This window comes from Macrobrachium nipponense, chromosome 16 (assembly GCF_015104395.2).
Source record: "Macrobrachium nipponense isolate FS-2020 chromosome 16, ASM1510439v2, whole genome shotgun sequence".
NCBI classification, from domain to species: domain Eukaryota; kingdom Metazoa; phylum Arthropoda; class Malacostraca; order Decapoda; family Palaemonidae; genus Macrobrachium; species Macrobrachium nipponense.
In genome coordinates this window covers 26,422,142-26,440,205 of record NC_087209.1, presented here as the reverse complement: position 1 = coordinate 26,440,205, position 18,064 = coordinate 26,422,142, and the positions used below count along the sequence as shown (strand labels likewise).

General features: G+C 37.3%; 1 protein-coding gene across 1 annotated transcript in view; it reads left to right on the top strand.

Moving 5' to 3' along the window:
• The first annotated feature begins 1,253 nt into the window (after positions 1 to 1,253).
• The window catches only part of LOC135195291 (glycine, glutamate and proline-rich protein-like), a 33,954-nt gene continuing 17,143 nt past the window's right edge, over positions 1,254 to 18,064 (top strand). Inside the window, exons 1-2 of the mRNA XM_064221549.1 lie at positions 1,254 to 1,308; positions 14,898 to 15,036. Of these exons, the coding sequence (XP_064077619.1) occupies positions 1,254 to 1,308; positions 14,898 to 15,036 (194 nt within the window). The remainder of the gene's footprint in view (positions 1,309 to 14,897; positions 15,037 to 18,064) is intronic.

Sequence of the window (18,064 nt, the reverse complement as noted above, 5' to 3'; positions counted from 1 at the left end):
CCTGGCTTTTGTACCTCTCCCTCCTATCTTCACTTCCTCCGGCCTCCTCCGGCCTCTTCCTCTGCCCCCCCCCCCCCACCCTCCCCCCCCCCCCTCTCCCCCCCCCCCCCCCCCCCCCCCCCCACACACACACCCCGCCCATTACTCTATCTAACTCCGGCGGCCTCACCAGCTCACTATTCCTCCTTCTCCTCCAGCTCTTGCATTCCATCGCAAAGGAAATGCGTACCCTTGGCTCCCTTAAGCTCCGGCCTGATATAGTTGCATTATGTAGATTGCTACGGTCGCTGATTGGACCTGCATACACACACACACACACACACACACACGCGTACAGACATTTGGTTCAAGGGCCTCTCTGTCGTCCATTACCCTGGGATGGACCGGTATTGCTTCCGTTGCTGTTCTTTGCCTCCGCTGGTCTCATCTGCGAAAGAAGCCAATACATTTCGGTCTATCTTTGTCAAGAAGTCCCATAAAGGGAATGCGTTTCCTTTTCTCTAGAGTAAAGGATTCCCGATTCCCGATTCCCACATCCGGATAGTGTATCCGTCGACGAATTCAATAAAGCAACAAGTAAGGGACTTTATCTTTATTCACGCACGAGAAAAATAGAGAAGAGGTAGAGACCAAATTACCAGCATCTCATACAGTCATCATCAGAGGAGGACCATTCGCACTATTAAACAGAAGTCGACCGGTACGTGTGTGTGTGTGTGCGAAGAGAAATGAAATTGTCTTTGCCCGAGATGGGACGCCATCTCCAGTCAACATCAAAATAATGATTCCAGCGAATGCGTTCGTTGCAACGCCTCTTTCTCACATTCTTTATCGGAATCACCTATCCACGACGTGTCATCAAAAACCCATTTAACTTTAATGGCTTAGTACCGTCAACCCATTTCGATGCTACTACCGTATGCCCCTCTTTCCTCTCCGACTCTCCCTTTCCTTCCTCCGGAGTTAAACCCCCAAAAACAAAACCCCCCCCCGATCCAAACCCCACTCCTTCAGTACTATTCTCAACACTTCGAGCCTCCCCACACCCCTACCTCCCACCCCCCCAAAACCCCCTCCTAAAATGCACAGCCGAAATGTTGGGGTCAGCTATGCAGTTAGGGTGGTCGAGAGATATATATACCATCAGTCGGCGGGGGCCTTCTACTCAACACCTAGCTGGACTATCCACAAAATAGATGTGAAGCCATGAATTCTAAATCAAGCATGGAAAGGAAGAGGCGTGAGGGGATGGCATGGCGGAGGAGGAGGAGGAGGAAGAGGATGAGGAGGAGGAGAGGAAAATGAGAGGCTGGGAACTGATAAAGAAAAAAAAAAAGAGAGAGAAAAGGGAACAAGCAGAGAGAGAGAAAAGCACCAATGCGAAGTAAGCCGCAGTGGCGCTGGTGTCGGCGAAAGCACTTCAGGGCAGTCACAAATAGGCCAAAAGAATTTCCAGCGAGCCTTGGAAAGAGGGGGAGGGTGGGGGTGGGTGAGTTTGGGGGGGGGTGTTGAGGAGGGAGAGACGAGAGAGAGAGAGAGAGAGAGAGAGAGAGGAGAGTGAGGGCGAAAGGACCATTCGTCAACATTTATTTCGTGCGGTTGAGAAGAATCGCATTTCGTAAGTACTTGAGCGAAGGAGACGTCATAAGACGAGTTTGTCAGAGAAGGTTGGGGAATAGGACACCCACCCACCCTCGCGCCTTCCTAGGAATAAATGCTTTGGGTTGAAGGGGGGGCGGGGGGAGGGGGCGAAGCATCAGACGAATAAGGCGAAGGAGGCCACGAAGAAGAGGAAGAAAGAAGAACGAGAACCGCATTCGAGCCGCGGCGTGAGCAGGGAGGCCAAAGAGAAGGTAGTAGCGGCGACACGCTCCGAATAGAAACGACAGTGAAGAATTTAATGTCGTAGGGGATACGACACGAAACAGATGTACAAATGTAATACAGCCGAGACGAGGGTCATATCAGCGGACGCCTCCGTCATGTAATACGGGAGAGAGACGCGTTCCAAGAGGATCCGGCGGGTCGTATGAACGCTGCAATACACAATATACGTGCAAAGGAGAGAGAAAAAAGGATACGAGTCACGAGGAAGGTGCCAGAATTTATTTGTGCGCAAAGTTGTGGACCCACACATGAGTACACTTTCACACACATACATACTGTATATATATATATATATATATATATATATATATATATATAGTATATATATATATATAGTATATAGATATATATATATATATATATATATATATATATATATATATATATATATATATATATCTATATGTATATATATATATATAGATATATATATATATATATATCTATATATATATATATATATATATATATATATACCATACATATATAGTATATATATATGTATATATATATATATATATATATATATATATAGAGAGAGAGAGAGAGAGGAGAGATGAGAGAGAGAGAGAGAGAGAGAGAGAGAGAGAGAGAGTGCTTAGTATAGCGTTCCACCAAGGAATAGCAAAGCCACACTACTGAATGAAAACATATGAAAAATGAAAGATCTTACTTTGCTTCACCACAAACATATACATTTTTAACATCTAGAATCACCATTAGCTAATGACGAGGAAAATAAGTAAAAATCGAAATCTATATTATGAATAGGTTGCTTTTTGGATGTCGATAAACATTTTTCATTATTTTCGTCGATGGTTGGGGGGGGTATTTCCTTTCAGTTTTATAAATAGTATATATTCTCATAAATATATATACATATATAGATATATAATATATATATATATATATAGATTAGAATACACACACACACACATATATATATATGTATATATGTATGTATATATATATATATATATATATATATATATATGGTATATATATATATGATTATATGATTATATATATATATATATATAGTATTATATATATATATATATATATATATATATCTATATATATATATATATATATGAACCAAAGAATCTTCAGGCCATTACACAATCAGCTGAATTGAGTGATCAATTCAGCTGATGGAGATAATGATAATTCCTTACAAGTCTGTGTGATAATAATCACACAAGTCGACAAGTGATGAATGCTGTGTATTTTTCATTCGAAATAATTTTCTTTGATGAGAATTGGCATACGCACAATAATACACTTACACAATACTGCAATTATTGACCATCAAAGTCTGATGGAAATAGTATAAATATTGAGATTATTACATCAATGAATATCTCACTGAAATAGTGGGTCATATTACATTAACTGCCATAATACTATTCAGTACCTCAGTCTGAGTGGAATGACCTCAAAGCACGCAATTTCCCTTTAAGATGTTCCGGAATTGTCAAAAAGGTATTTCAACAAAGTAACTAAGCGTAAAAAAACGGCAAAGTGGACTTTTCGTTAGTGATGAGGAGCATAGAAAAATGGGCATTATATATCCAAAGAAAGATAGCAAATACGAAAGTAGAAAAAAAGAGAAAGCGTTATCTATTGGAGATCCAACAGGAAAAACGAGGTTAATCAAATGGAGAGGATGCAAGAAAAAGGGTTTCCTATTGGATACCCAGCACGGAAATAAGTACACGTTATTGGGAACACAAAGGGAAAGCAACATTTTTAGGCGATCTGGCAAGAAAAAAAAATAAGGTTCTCAAATGCAGATCCAGGAAAAGATGGAGAGTTATGTACAGCAGATCCGGCAAGAAAGAAACATGTTTAAAAAATTAAGACCCAACAATAAAAAAAAAAGTTTAACAATTGACGATTCTGCAAGAAAAAGAAAATAGTTCTCAATACGAGATCCAGTTAGTAAATGTTATCAATTGGAGTTTCATCTACAAATAAAAATCTTATCAACTGGCACTTCAACAAGAGAGAACAGTTATCAACTGAAGATATACAGATATATCAATTAAAGGTATATAAAATAATGGAAATGCTACCAACTGAAAAAACAAAACATTGCTTTTGCCGATCGAGAGTCCAGAGTGTAGATACAATGAGAACGCCTGAAATCCTATCATAAACGCTTCACCATTCCAGCACAGTGACCAGCAGGGACCTAAGCTGGACTTCCATACGTACGTGCAAACTTCCAAAAGGCTTCCAGTCCATGCGTGAATTGCCAGGAACCTTAAATGTTATGAGGCACAGCTACCTTAGAACGCGGCCAAAGAAAGATGAATAAATAGCGAAACTTTGTCGATAGAGCCCTCATATCTGGCAGATATCATGAGACTTGGGAGGGAAAGTGGGCCATTAACGAAAAGTGCTGAGAGGTTCCTGGGGAAGAGTGTTAAAGGAGAATGAATGAATAATGGAATAATGAGTTATTTGGCGCCACAAGGTAAAAGGAGGCAGACAGAGAGCGTTTTAAGAGGGAGGTTCTTTAAGAAATATTCGAATACTTGACAAGGCCAGTCGAACGACTCTTTCTGTAAGGAAAGAGTAGAACAAACAAGGATACTGTGGCAGTCTCACTTACTGAATCCCTACACCGGCCCCGCCCCCCTTTTTTTAATTTCAAACTCTCATTAACTAGCGTCCCTTCAAAGCCTTGCTATCTGGATCTCAGCATAGCTGGAAAGAGATTAATTTCACTCTTGGCAGATATCTGCCTCTGCGTAACAAAATCCTCACATTTTTTTAATGGATATATTGTAGTTACTTTTGAACTATCGCGAACAACATGACCAAAATCAACTGTTCGAGGGGTTGGACACATACGATAAGATAGAACCGTCTGCATATCTTAACACCGAAAAAAAAAAAAAAACCTGCGGTAAAACCAAGGGATACCTAGATGAAAACAATAGCATGGATGTTAGTTACGACACCTCTTCGAAAAGACAAAAACTAGAACAAGAAGGCACAAAAAATTAAAAAAATTTCTACAGAATATATATGTATATATAAAGATAGATAGACAGTTGGACGGACAGACAGACAGATATATAAATGATAATGATAACGTTAGGATAGTTCCCTATTGACAAAGACTTCCTTATATGGTAGTGCAAACGAGTAGGAACATTCAACGTGTACTTCATAGCTCATACAATTTAAATGGGAATGACACTTTAGCACAACGTATTAAGAAATACACTCATAATATTCTAAAGAGCAAATCTCGCTTTCTCTAAGGGAGAGAGAGATAGAGAGCATATTTAGCAAATTCAACCTCGCTACGACTTAGCTGTTTGATACTTGTAAAGGAACAAATCATTACGGGATTCTGGAAAACCAATTAAAAAAATTAATAACCGATTTTCCCTCGATGACTTTTAATTAAGTAAAGATCTTTGTCTTCATATTTCCGGAACACTTTAGACATGACTTATAATGAAGAAGTTTCTAATTAGAAAAATAAAATGATGTCCGGGTTTGGAGTAAAAGTTAAATGTTTTTAATACTCCTATCTCAGCAAATAGGCAAATAAGGACACAATTCCTGACTGCTTTTGCACTTGTGTATATACACAATATATATATATATATATATATATATATATATAATATATATAATAATATGGAGATATATATATATATTATATATATATATATATATATATATATTATAATATATATATAGATATTTATATAATACTCATATCTTCTGTTTCATCCTTGACCTACCGAATCCAGGATAAAAATCCATTAGCTTTAAAACCTCCACAGCACCAACTGAAAATTATTGAGATACGAAACAAAAGGCAGTCAAAAAAATAATTATGGAAACAGAAATAAGGAGATCACAAGCATTTTGAGATAGGTGGGTCTTGTATAGAAAACGGGGTGAATGAGATACTGGAACGGCATGGTCTTTTCATATGAACATCTTCAGCCTGTATTTTCTCATGATTTGATTTTATATTATTCATGAGCATATTACAATATATATTATATATTATAATATATATAAATATAAATATATATCATTATATAATTAAGTAATATATTATATATGCAAGGGGAGTCGTGCATGTTTTTCATTACATAATATAATTTGACACAATAAAAGCCCAAGAATTAGCAAGCTACGGCGCTCACAACCTCCAGAAAAGAGATAATGAACAAAATTGCACCGGAAAGCCATACCGTGCCGGGTGCGTTATTGAAAATTCTCGCAATAGCATCAATCTGCGCAGAAGGAGACTCATCTTGGACCTCGTTGGCGCACCTTCTTGAAAATCGCCCGGGCGAGCAGCCGTCGTCTCCTTCCCCAATTTGTATTCGGAGTGGGCCTTTGCAAATTACATCAGGCGAGGGAAACAGTCTCGGAATGCATGTAAAACATTTCTAATTGGTGTTGGGGGATTTAAAACCCTATCTCACAATTACTATTGATGCAATAAACTTTAAATACTTTGCCTATCCGTTTTCCCAATGCGCTGCAACCGCGTTTCCCAAAATGATACGGCCCCCCCGGCCGTTTAGAACGAAGGCGACTTCGTGCGCGCGCCTTCCCGCGATGAACGAAAAGATGTGCCGTGGCGGAGAGAGAGAGAGAGAGAGAGAGAGAGAGAGAGAGGATGTGGACACACCACATGGGGTAATAAATGCGAACGAAAAAGGAGTTACGGCTATCCATTCTCCTCATCACAATGCTACGGCGTCGTATATAGCGGTTGGACAAACCTACTTAAACAACAAACGCCAATACTAACCCTACTATCTCCGCTAATGAAAATAATCGGAGCGATGCATAATTACGCCTCACGAGAAGAAGAAGAAGAAGAAGAGAGAAAGAAAGCGTTAAGCCCACAGCACTACTGCCAAGTAGGTTATGGATTTGCGTGCTGCTAGGGTCCTCGATAGTTGCAACTTAGGCACGATTTGCAAGGCCTGCCAGACAGATATGGAACAGGGGGCGAGAGGGGACCGACGGATTCATTACTGGCAAACATCTTATCGCTCCCTTCGCCTGTTTGTTTGACAGTCTGTCTGTGTGTGTGGATGTCCCTCTTGACATTATCTCGATAATATAAGGCTAACGATCAAGGGTTGCAGTTTGCTTCTCTCGAATAGGAGGTCTTGCCTTTCCTCGGAAATTACTCCATTAGATGTAATTAGTTCCACTATTGAAGCATCAATGGTATTCCTCAGATATTACATAAGTAGATATACTTAAGTTTTCTAAAAAAAAAACTTGTCTGTCTTTAAAATGTAATTAAATACATTGAACAAATTCCTTGGAAATTACTCCATCAGATGTATTTAGTTCCATTATTGAAGCATCAATGCTATTCCTCAGATATTACATAAGTAGATATACTTACGTTTTCTAAAAAGAAAAAACTTGTCTGTCTTTAAAATGTAATTAAATACATTGAACAAATTCCTTGGAAATTACTCTATTAGATGTAATTAGTTCCATTATTGAAGCACCAATGCTATTCCTCAGATATTACATAAGTAGATATACTTAAGTTTTCTAAAAAAAAAAACTTGTCTGTCTTTAAAATGTAATTAAATACATTGAACAAATTCCTTGGAAATTACTCCATTAGATGTAATTAGCTCCATTATTGAAGCATCAATGCTATTCCTCAGATATTACATAAGTAGATATACCTAAGTTTTCTAAAAAAAAAAAAAAAAAAAAACTTGTCTGTCTTTAAAATGTAATTAAATACTTTGAACAAATTCCTTGGAAATTACTCCATTAGATGTAATTAGTTCCACTATTGAAGCATCAATGCTATTCCTCATATATTACATAAGTAGATATACTTAAGTTTTCTAAAAATGTAATTAAATACATTGAACAAATTCCTTGGAAATTACTCCATTAGATGTAATTAGTTCCATTATTGAAGCATCAATGCTATTACTCAGATATTACCTAAGTAGATATACTTAAGTTTTCTATAAAAAAAAAACTTGTTTAAAATGTAATTATATACATTAAACAAAAGGTCATTCGAAAATATAACGCATGAAAATGTAATCTTTACGAGGTCCGAACCCGATGACGTAATATCTTACGATTCGTCCGGTTCTGCGTTAATGTGAAATACTGACAAGTGCATGTGGAAAACTTGACCCGTTGACACATGCACGAAGACACTATTGATTTATCTCTATTCACGAACTTGTTTCTTCGTTTTAATAACAATGGATATTTTACTCTTAAAAATCACCAGGGGACAGGAGACTACTCTACAGAATGTTACAAAAATAGATGACTGTGTTGTTATTATTATTATTATTATTATTATTATTATTATTATTATTATTATTAGTAGTAGTAGTAGTAGTAGTAGTAGTAGTAGTAGTAGTATTAGTAGTAGTAGTAGTAGTTAAAATGAGCAGGAATTAATACAACACTATAAGATTATTAACTCACAACGCTAGGTCCCAGACAACACAATGGCAAAATATTATAAAAAAAAAAAAAACACACAAATCGAAAAGCTACAATAGCGTAACCATAAACAGATATGTAACTCACTCATATAATCCTTTGTCAAGTAAGAAGGATAGTGTTATCTTATCCTTTGTCAAGTACGGAGGATAGTGTTGTCTTATCCTTTTGTCAAGTAAAAAGGACGGTGTTATCCTTTGTCAAGTAAGAAAGATGGTGTTATCCTATCCATTGTCAATTAAGAGGGATGCTGTTATCTTATCCTTTGTCAAGTAAGAAGGATAGTGTCAGCTTATCCTTTGTCAAGTAAGAAGGATCGTGCTATCCTTTGTCAAGTACGAATGATGGAGTTATCCTTTGTCAAGTATGAAGGATAGCATTATCTTATCCTTTACCAAGTAAAAAGGATAGTGTCATCTTATCCTTTGTCAAGTACAAAGGATGGTGTAATCCTTTGTCAAGTATGAAGGATGGTGTTTACCCAACCTTTTGTCAAGTAAGAAGGATGGTGTTATCCTTTGCCAAGTATGAAGGATGGTGTTATCTCACCCTTTGTCAAGTAAGAAGGATGGTGTTATCTTTTGTCAAGTATGAAGGGTGGTGTTATCCTTTGTCAAGCACGAAAGATTGTGTTATCTTTGTCAAGTATGAAGGATGGTGTTATCTTTGTCAAGTATGAAGGATAGCATTATCTTATCCTTTGTCAAGCGCAAAGGATGGTGTTAACTTTGTCAAGTATGAAGGATAGCATTATCTTATCCTTTGTCAAGTAAGAAGGGTGGTGTTATCTCATCCTTTGTCAAGTACGAAGGATGGTGTTATTCTACGTCAAGCATGAAGGATAGCGTTATCTCATCCTTTGTCAAGTACGAATGATGGTGTTATCTCATCCATTATCAAGTAAGAAAGTTGTAGTTCATTTCATCAAGCTTATACTCGTAAGAATGACCTATTGCAACAAACATCTTCAAATACTTCACACCGCCTTGTGTTCGCACGGCATTCATTCAGCCAACTGCACGTATTCGTACTGGAGACAGACTGCCTCCGGCACAAGGTACGCACAATTGAACTTTAATTGGATTTGAATGTTATTCACGTCCTCGCCCAAGACAGAAATAGCTGTATGTCGGACAAGAATGAGGAGATGTCCTCGGATTTGCCAAAATTCGTCGGCGCGATCACTGGCGGATCCAGAAAAATTCCTTTAGTGGGGTACACCGATTTTCATATATATATATATATATAGATATATATATATATATATATATATAGATATATATATATATATATATATATAAACAGAAATTCAGAAATGGACAGCAATCGTCTGTTCTATTTGGAAACAAAATACCAAATCCATTAAATATTATTGTCATTAAGATTATTATTATTATTATTATTATTTTTCTCAAAATTGTATTATTTCTATGATGAATTTATTTTGTTTGTCAATTTTTATATGTCTCATTTATGTTATTTTTATCTAGATGTTCAATATTATCATTGTGTCAATATTTTTCAGTGGGGAGGAGGGCGGGGGCACCTGTCCAAGTGTCACCAACCCCCCCCCCCCACCCCGCCAACAACTCCCCTGGATCAGATAGTTAATTAAGAGATAGGCTGAGCTGAGCTCCACTGCCCGTTGGTGATAGGCTTCGCTAAACGTTCGTGCGACGCTTTACTCAATATTTCACTAATCTGTCATTCAATACTTGAGCGGACCATCACTAACTATTTCAGGCGATACGTCGCTGTATCTTTCCGAGATGCCTCACTGTACATTAGCGCTAATGTTTCATTAAACACTTGACCTGATGTTTCTCAAAATATTATTTCCTGTTCATCTCTAACTCAGTTTAATAGGCTGGGTTTCTCCTGAGCGGGGAAATAAACACAACTGGCGACAAGGACGTTTAAAACATGAATGAATTATATACAGCACGGCATTTTTCACAATGTTACGAAAGTGTCTATCTAATGGCAGACCATTACAGCTTCCAGCGCCAGCCTTGAAGAAAGTGACATAAAAATCACCAGATCTCATTAAAGGATTCGTTTCAAAAGCGGGCCACCGAAAACTCTAGTATCGACCAAACACAACTATATTAAACGCTTCTCGAACAGAAGTAGCTAAAATCAGGCTTAAAAGAAAAAAAAAAAGAAAAAAGAAAAAGCCAACACAATATGTAAAATGATTCCTATGTTCCCTCGCCCGAGGCTACATGCAACACGGGTCATCTCCCATACGTCGATTAAACTTCTCCTATGCAATTGAAAGTGCAGGAGGTTGAGGGGAGGGAGAGCTGATCCACCATCGTCCATTATACTTTCCTCACTCTCCAAAAAATCATAATCGCCACGGGCTCTTTCCGAGTCATCCCGGGGGCGCCTTGAAACGAACCGCTTATTTTTCACCCATCCATCCATTTCCTAATCCTTCCATTCATCTATCCCCCTTCTCTCACTCTCTCTTCCTAATCGTATCCCTCCCTCTTCCCCGTCCCTCCCTACACCAAGGGAAGTCTGGCCTCCCTCTCTCCATTCGGCTTTTAGCCCCGATAACTACTGTCGCGCCTACGACCTTCCCTTCCACTCCCTCCATCCCTAGGTCACTCCTTCCAACTACGTCCCCCCACTGGCACTCCCACCCATGTCCTTCCCCCTTCCTGGGGCTATCCCACATCCCCTTCCTCTTACAAAAGGCCTGCTCCAACAACTCCACCCTCGTAGAACTCCCCCCCCCCCTTATTTCGACCCCTATATACCCCCTCTCAATCCCCATGCCAAGAGCAGACCAATATTTGTGTAACATTAGTCTCACATACGTAACACCTGAGGGTAAAACAGGCCCCGTCAGTTTCCATTAGTCTACGTCACTCGACCCAGAGTAACCACGCAAAATGCGATCGATAATTCAATGTTCCTTGCGAAGAATAAATCAAACGGGAGAGAGAGAAAAAAAAAACGAGATTCAAAATGCTGTGATTTCAAGCAGATAAATACACAGAACGCATTTGTAAAATATAAAATTCATACACATTATACGATATATTTTTCTCACAAGCCTTTTCCTTTTACGGAGGGTGGCGCAGAAGGGAAGAGCCTCTCAGTTCTATAAGCTATTTTGGGAACAATGGTAGTTGGAAATGAGGCCAGGATCGAACCACGAACCGTGCAGATACTACAAGCTCAGCACACTAACAATGGGCGCCTACTAATAGATAAATAATAAACACATATACACCACACAAACACACACACATATATATGTATACACACACCACACACACACACACACACACACACATTATCTAATATATATATATATATAGATATATATTATATATTATATATATATAGATAGATATATATCCAGTAAATGCGAGGAAATTCCTCCTCTCCTCTCTTCTCTCTCCTCTCACTCTCTCTTCCTCTCTTGCTCTCTCTATCAAGTCACGAGGGGGTGGACAGGCGAACGTACCCGTTTTAAATTCATTACATAGAAGTCGCATTGTCTATTGCAGATTTCGTCCCAGCGCAAATTCTGTGTAGCAAGAATAGATTCAGATTGTGTATGACAAGTTGGCCCCACTACACACCAAATACAAGCGTTGCAAAGCCAATATAAGGGGAAATCAAATAAGCTGCATGAAAGTGTGTACATATACGCATATATAAATATATATATATATTATATATATATATATATATATATATATATATATCAATAAACAGAATGTCCTCTCAACCTCTCGAATTCTTCGCACTTTTTAGATACGCTTGACACTGCAAAGCTTTAAATTCAATGCAATAATAACTAAGTATAGCTGATGACCGTAGCCGAATCGAACCCGCATCCAGACTATCAGAACGATGTTAGTATGGATGTATATAAAAAAATGCGAGGAATTTGAGAAGCCAATAGGGTATCGTGGCGTGTGTATGTATGTATGTATGTATGTATGTATGTATGTATGTATGTATGTATGCATGTATGTATATATATATATATATATATATATATATATATATATATATATATATATATATATATATTTATATATATAAGCGAATACCACAAGGAATACTACATTTTCCTGTGGTATTCGCTTATTAATGAAGTCACGTGGCATCTACTGTGATTTTTTAAGCATACATACATACTATATATATATATATATATATATATATATATATATATATATATATAGATATATTATATATATATATATATATATATACTGCACATATCAAACGAACAGATTATGAATAAGAAGACTCCAAGGCACGACTAGTCCCCATAATCGCGACGTTTGTCCTAAGCTTGCCGAAAGAGAGCGGCGAGACGAAAGCAGTGAAGATTTCTCCCTTTAAGAGATCCAGGAGATTCTGGATTCCCAGTGTTAATCCACGAGTAACACCACTCACGTGGGAGCACTTCCGCGTGTCTTAATAACTTCAGGGAGCGATTAACTGGAAAATAATCTGTCTGGGTCTCACCTCTTAGTGCAAAAGGCGAAAGGATTCGGTATGCATGCGATTCAATGATGAAAGAAAATGTGCGACACATTATTTTCTGTCTTCAGAATTTAATTTTTTTTTTTGCAAGGGCTGCAAATGTGGCTGTGCAATAGATCGGTTAATGTTAAGCAAATCTCAAATCTTTATCATAGTAAATTACAAAAATGTATTATTCCTTCAACACCTAATCGAAATGCTTTTTTTTTTTTTTTTTTCTTTAGTACGAGGCAAGTCCTTAAGAAATGCACGGCTACAGGGACGTCTATTCTGTGCGAATTCAAGGACTGCGAGTCTTGGCAAGGTCTGACTGAAGGACATCATCATCAAGTCCTTGGCTTAGGATAACTGTTCTCAAAACTTTGACAAGTCTGTGTAGTGGTGTCGAACATTTTGACATGACATTGATTAGGCTCCGGTGTTCAGTTCAAGAAGAAATAATTACATTTATTCTAGATTTTTTTTATATTATAACTGCATTTTGTTAACTGTTTACCGAAAAATCTATCATTGTTTCCTGACGCACACATGGTTAAACATCATAACATTTAGAAAAATGTTACATTTTCATAAATCATTTGACTGAATACAATTCCTAAAATCTACCTACCTTTTGATTATATTCAAGGCTTTGCAAATGTATTCATCAACATCAACATTCATACGAAGACAAGATTTACCTTGTGAGAACTGTCCTTTTCATTTAATAAGTCCACCTTGATGAAAAATCTTTGGGGTCAAAAGCTGCCGAAATATTCTACGAACACTATGGCAGTCTTTTTCAAGCTTGAAAAACTGCTAGATGAACATATACATACAAACACTGTATTGATTTTGATTTAAACAGGATTTGGGGCAACTAAGGCCATTTAACGCTGAAACGGAAATTGACAGTAAAAGGATGAAAACCTCCCAGCTACACTATGAAACAATTGTCAGGAGAGGGTGGACAGTAAGATGGAAGAAAGAGAATATGAACGGAGGTGCAGTAAAAGGAATGAAAGTAGTTGCTGGTAGGGGCCGAAGAGACGCTGCAAAAACCTTAAGTAATGCCTACATCGCACCGAATGAGGTGCACTGACGGCAGCGAGTCACATTGGTTTCATTCAACACAGGTCACATAGTACTTGACGTGAGAATAAGACAAACATCTGTCAGCCATAAAACATGCAAAACAGAGATTAAAAATGAACTTATACAGTAATAAACCCTTATTTTTCTCATTTGCTTGTGTACAATCTGTTGCGTATATCACAAATAAAATAAAAAAATTACTTTGAGAATCGTTACATCAAATTGATCAAACAAGAATTCACTTACTAGTTAGTTTTTTTTAGTCCGTTACGTATCTCCCCCCAAAAAATAAATAAACAAATAAAATATTGCAAAAAATGTTACAGTTAAATTACTTGAACGAGAACAGTTAGTTCTTTCTATTCATCCACTGTAAAATCTGTTGCGTAAATAAAAAAAAAACAATAAATTTTTTTAGTATCCTTATAGCCACAGGAACATTTGAGGTTTTTTATATGATAATCTCCTGTGTCCTTAAAAAAAAATAAAAAATAAATCGAGAACCTCTGCTCCGAACCATCAAACGCTTATTTTGCTGAGCGATTATATTGTTGCGTAAATAAAAAATAAATTGATAAAACTTTCGAGTGTCATTTCAGCCGAATGATTTGAAAGACAATATGTGAAGTTATTTGTTCATATAATATGATAATCTGTTGTGTCCATCACAAAAAAATCTATACGCTTAATTTGCAATTATTCATTAACGTCTGTTTTGCTTATCACTTATGTTATCTGTTGCGTACATAAACAGACAAACAAATAAAAAAACACCCGAGTACCGTTACGGCCAAATGATTTGTTTTCGTCTGATGCAACAAAGCCAAAAGGAGGAAGAAAACAAGAAGAAGAGAAACGAAGGCTAAAAATCGTAATTTGTACACCACTAGAAGTTTTCTCCGGGTTGCCCCCAGGGTATAAAGTGAGGGAAGGAGCAGGTTCGAGGGGAAAGGAAGGTGGGGAGAAGGTAAGGGGAGGGGGTGAGAGAGGATGGGAAGGAGAGGAAGGGGGACTGGGGAGGAAGTGGAGGGATGAGGAGGAGGAGGAGGAGGGGTGAGGGAAGGACTGGCCATTAGCTAAAACTTACGAAACAAAATAAAGTTGACCAGTGCTGGGGGCACAGTGTCCTCCTTCCAAATACACAAACGCACGCACATACGCACATACAGACATACACGGGTTACACTACCACCCCATTTATTTCTTTGATCCCTTTTCCTTCTTCAACCTATATTTCTTAGGATGGCAAGATGAAGGATTCAATCTTTTACGGCAGAATAAACTTTTTGGATTTGATTTTTTCCTTCTGACCTTCATTTTATTATAAGGCTGAATTTCTGAAAATTCATGTCATAGAGTAAAAACGTTTTAATATAAACTTCGTTTTATCGTTTTTCATTTAACCACTTTTACCAGACAATAGCAAGATAAACGTTTAAATATTACTGCAGGATAAATGCTTCTATTTTTTCCCTGGATAGAATATTCCTTTCTTCTTCAAACTAAACTTCTTATGATGATCTAATGATGGATAAACATTTAAAGTTTAAGGGAGGATATAATCTATTTAATTTTTCGTTGTACAATACATCCTTTCGCGATATAAATTTCTTGTCACGGTATGAAATCATTCTTAATATTTTCGTAAAATATTCCATTGTTTTTCGACCTATCTATAAAAAAAGCACAATAAAGCTTTTCATTCAATTGTGCGTTCTAAATTTCTTTTTTCTTCAACCTGTGCTATGTAGGAAGACAAAATCATGATTTACTTCTACTTTGATTTTTTTTTATTTTCTCAACCTAAATTACGGATAATGGTGTTAATTAGTCAGGATAATCGTTTAGATTTGACGGACAATTAAACGTAAAAGGCTGTTAATTTCTGTATGCAAAAAAACTTACATCGAAAAACAGAGTATTTATTATGCTAATATGCATCAAACACAACCACGTAATATCGTATTAACGTAAATAATATTCTTTTACACGACTTTAAAATATCCCTCGATTTATTCACATTTCCTTTTGATGCCCATTCAAAAATAAATAAATAAATAAATAAGTAAATTAATTAATTAATTAATTAATAAAACTAAAGAATCAAGAGATTAAAAAACAAGCTTTTAAAATAAATATATGAAAGTTTCGGAAGTTTCGAAGTTTCCAAATCGTCTTGCCTCACACAGGAGTTGAACACGAGCTCTCTTGCTGGTGAGGACAGCGTCCAACCAACAGGACTAGAGAGAGAGAGAGAGAGAGAGAGAAAGAGAGAGAGAGAGAGTAGACCAATATCTGAGAGAGAGTGAGTGAGAGAGAGATAGAGGGAGAGAGAGCGGGGCTTGACCAATATTTGAGAGAGAGAGAGAGAGAGAGAGAGAGAGAGAGAGAGAGAGACCACGACCACCGAAGACACACACGCCCACACACATTCCAAGTAAAATTAATTCATATATCTCCCGGACTGGGCGGTTACTCACAAGGTCACACTTGAAGGACGACCGCATTGTGGAGATTTAATCAAGTGAGAGGAGCGTTTTCACCGCACGCCCTCCACTCCGGCCTCGAGGACAATCACGCCTTACCAGGGAGAGCCGAGCTTCACTGGTTACGCAAAACCAAGGGGCGGTGTTGCCTCAAAGGCGATTTCTGGCTGAATTTCTGCTCGTATGTCAGCTCGCAGAGAGAGAGAGAGAGAGAGAGAGAGAGAGAGAGAGAGAGCTTACAAGGTGGTGTATAGTAGTTTGAAGTGTGTGTGTGTATATATATATATATATATATATATATATATATTATATATATATATACATCTCCCATAATCTAATAGAATCAGGTTATCAAACATTCAAGGGTTCGCTGGTTATTATTTAAGTTTGCATATTTGCATACTCAAACAGCTGGACTTCGTATTTTGCTCCACAAGAAGTATACTGATGATGATAAAGACAACAGAAGCCATATTTATACCGTTATGAAAACTAACAAACGTAATTCTATAAAGACCACCTCATGAATACATCGAAATCATGAACTAGGTAGAGACTACACATGAACTTATGAACTAGGTAGAGACTACACACGAACTCATGAACTAGGTAGAGACTACACATGAATTCATGAACTAGGTAGAGACTACACACGAACTTATGAACTTGGTAGAGACTACACACGAACTCACCAACTAGGTAGAAACTACACATGAAATCATGAACTAGGTAGAGACTACACACGAAATCATGAACTAGGTAGAGACTACACACGAAATCATGAACTAGGTAGAGACTACACAATAACTCATGAACTAGGTAGAGACTACATACGAACTCATGAACTAGGTAGAGACTACACAAGAACTCATGAACTAGGTAGAGACTACACACGAACTCATGAACCAGGTAGAGACTACACACGAACTTATGAACTAGGTACAGACTACATACGAATCTTAAAACATGAAAAGACAATCGACACGGTATTAACAGATTCCAGTAAATGTTCAGAAATCTTGACCAAACTTTGGCAATTCAGTACATCTGAACCAGTTTTTATTTTTAATAAATTGAAAACATGCACGTCAAAAATAGAGTATCCATGTGTGGCGACCATCTGTTACAGATTATTTGACCTTATACAATATTTTCCCCCTTTTACTACCGAGCGAATTCCACGTGGAAATAAATAATTCTAAAATAATCTAATACGAGGACTACATCCACAACACATGGGATTCTATGAGTACCTGCACGTGCGTGGAGCAGACACAGACACTGTAGCATCTACATAATAAAAGTGAAATGGAAAGTGATGGTATGAGGACTTCGTGAGAGTTGAGTTGTATTTCTGTCTCTTTTTAATGTAGATGTTAACTGGACGGCTGATGAAAAATTATAATCTACATGCAGATCACACGTAACCCTCATCCGACACACCAGAGTTATTTATATCACAAAGCAGAATTAAATTTAAAAAAATATTTATCCACGAGGTAAAATGCATCTTCCTTTGCTCTGCAAAATCAAAAATTTTAATCCACAAAATTTGCTCATTCAAAGGCAAATAAACAAACCGCGAATAATCACAA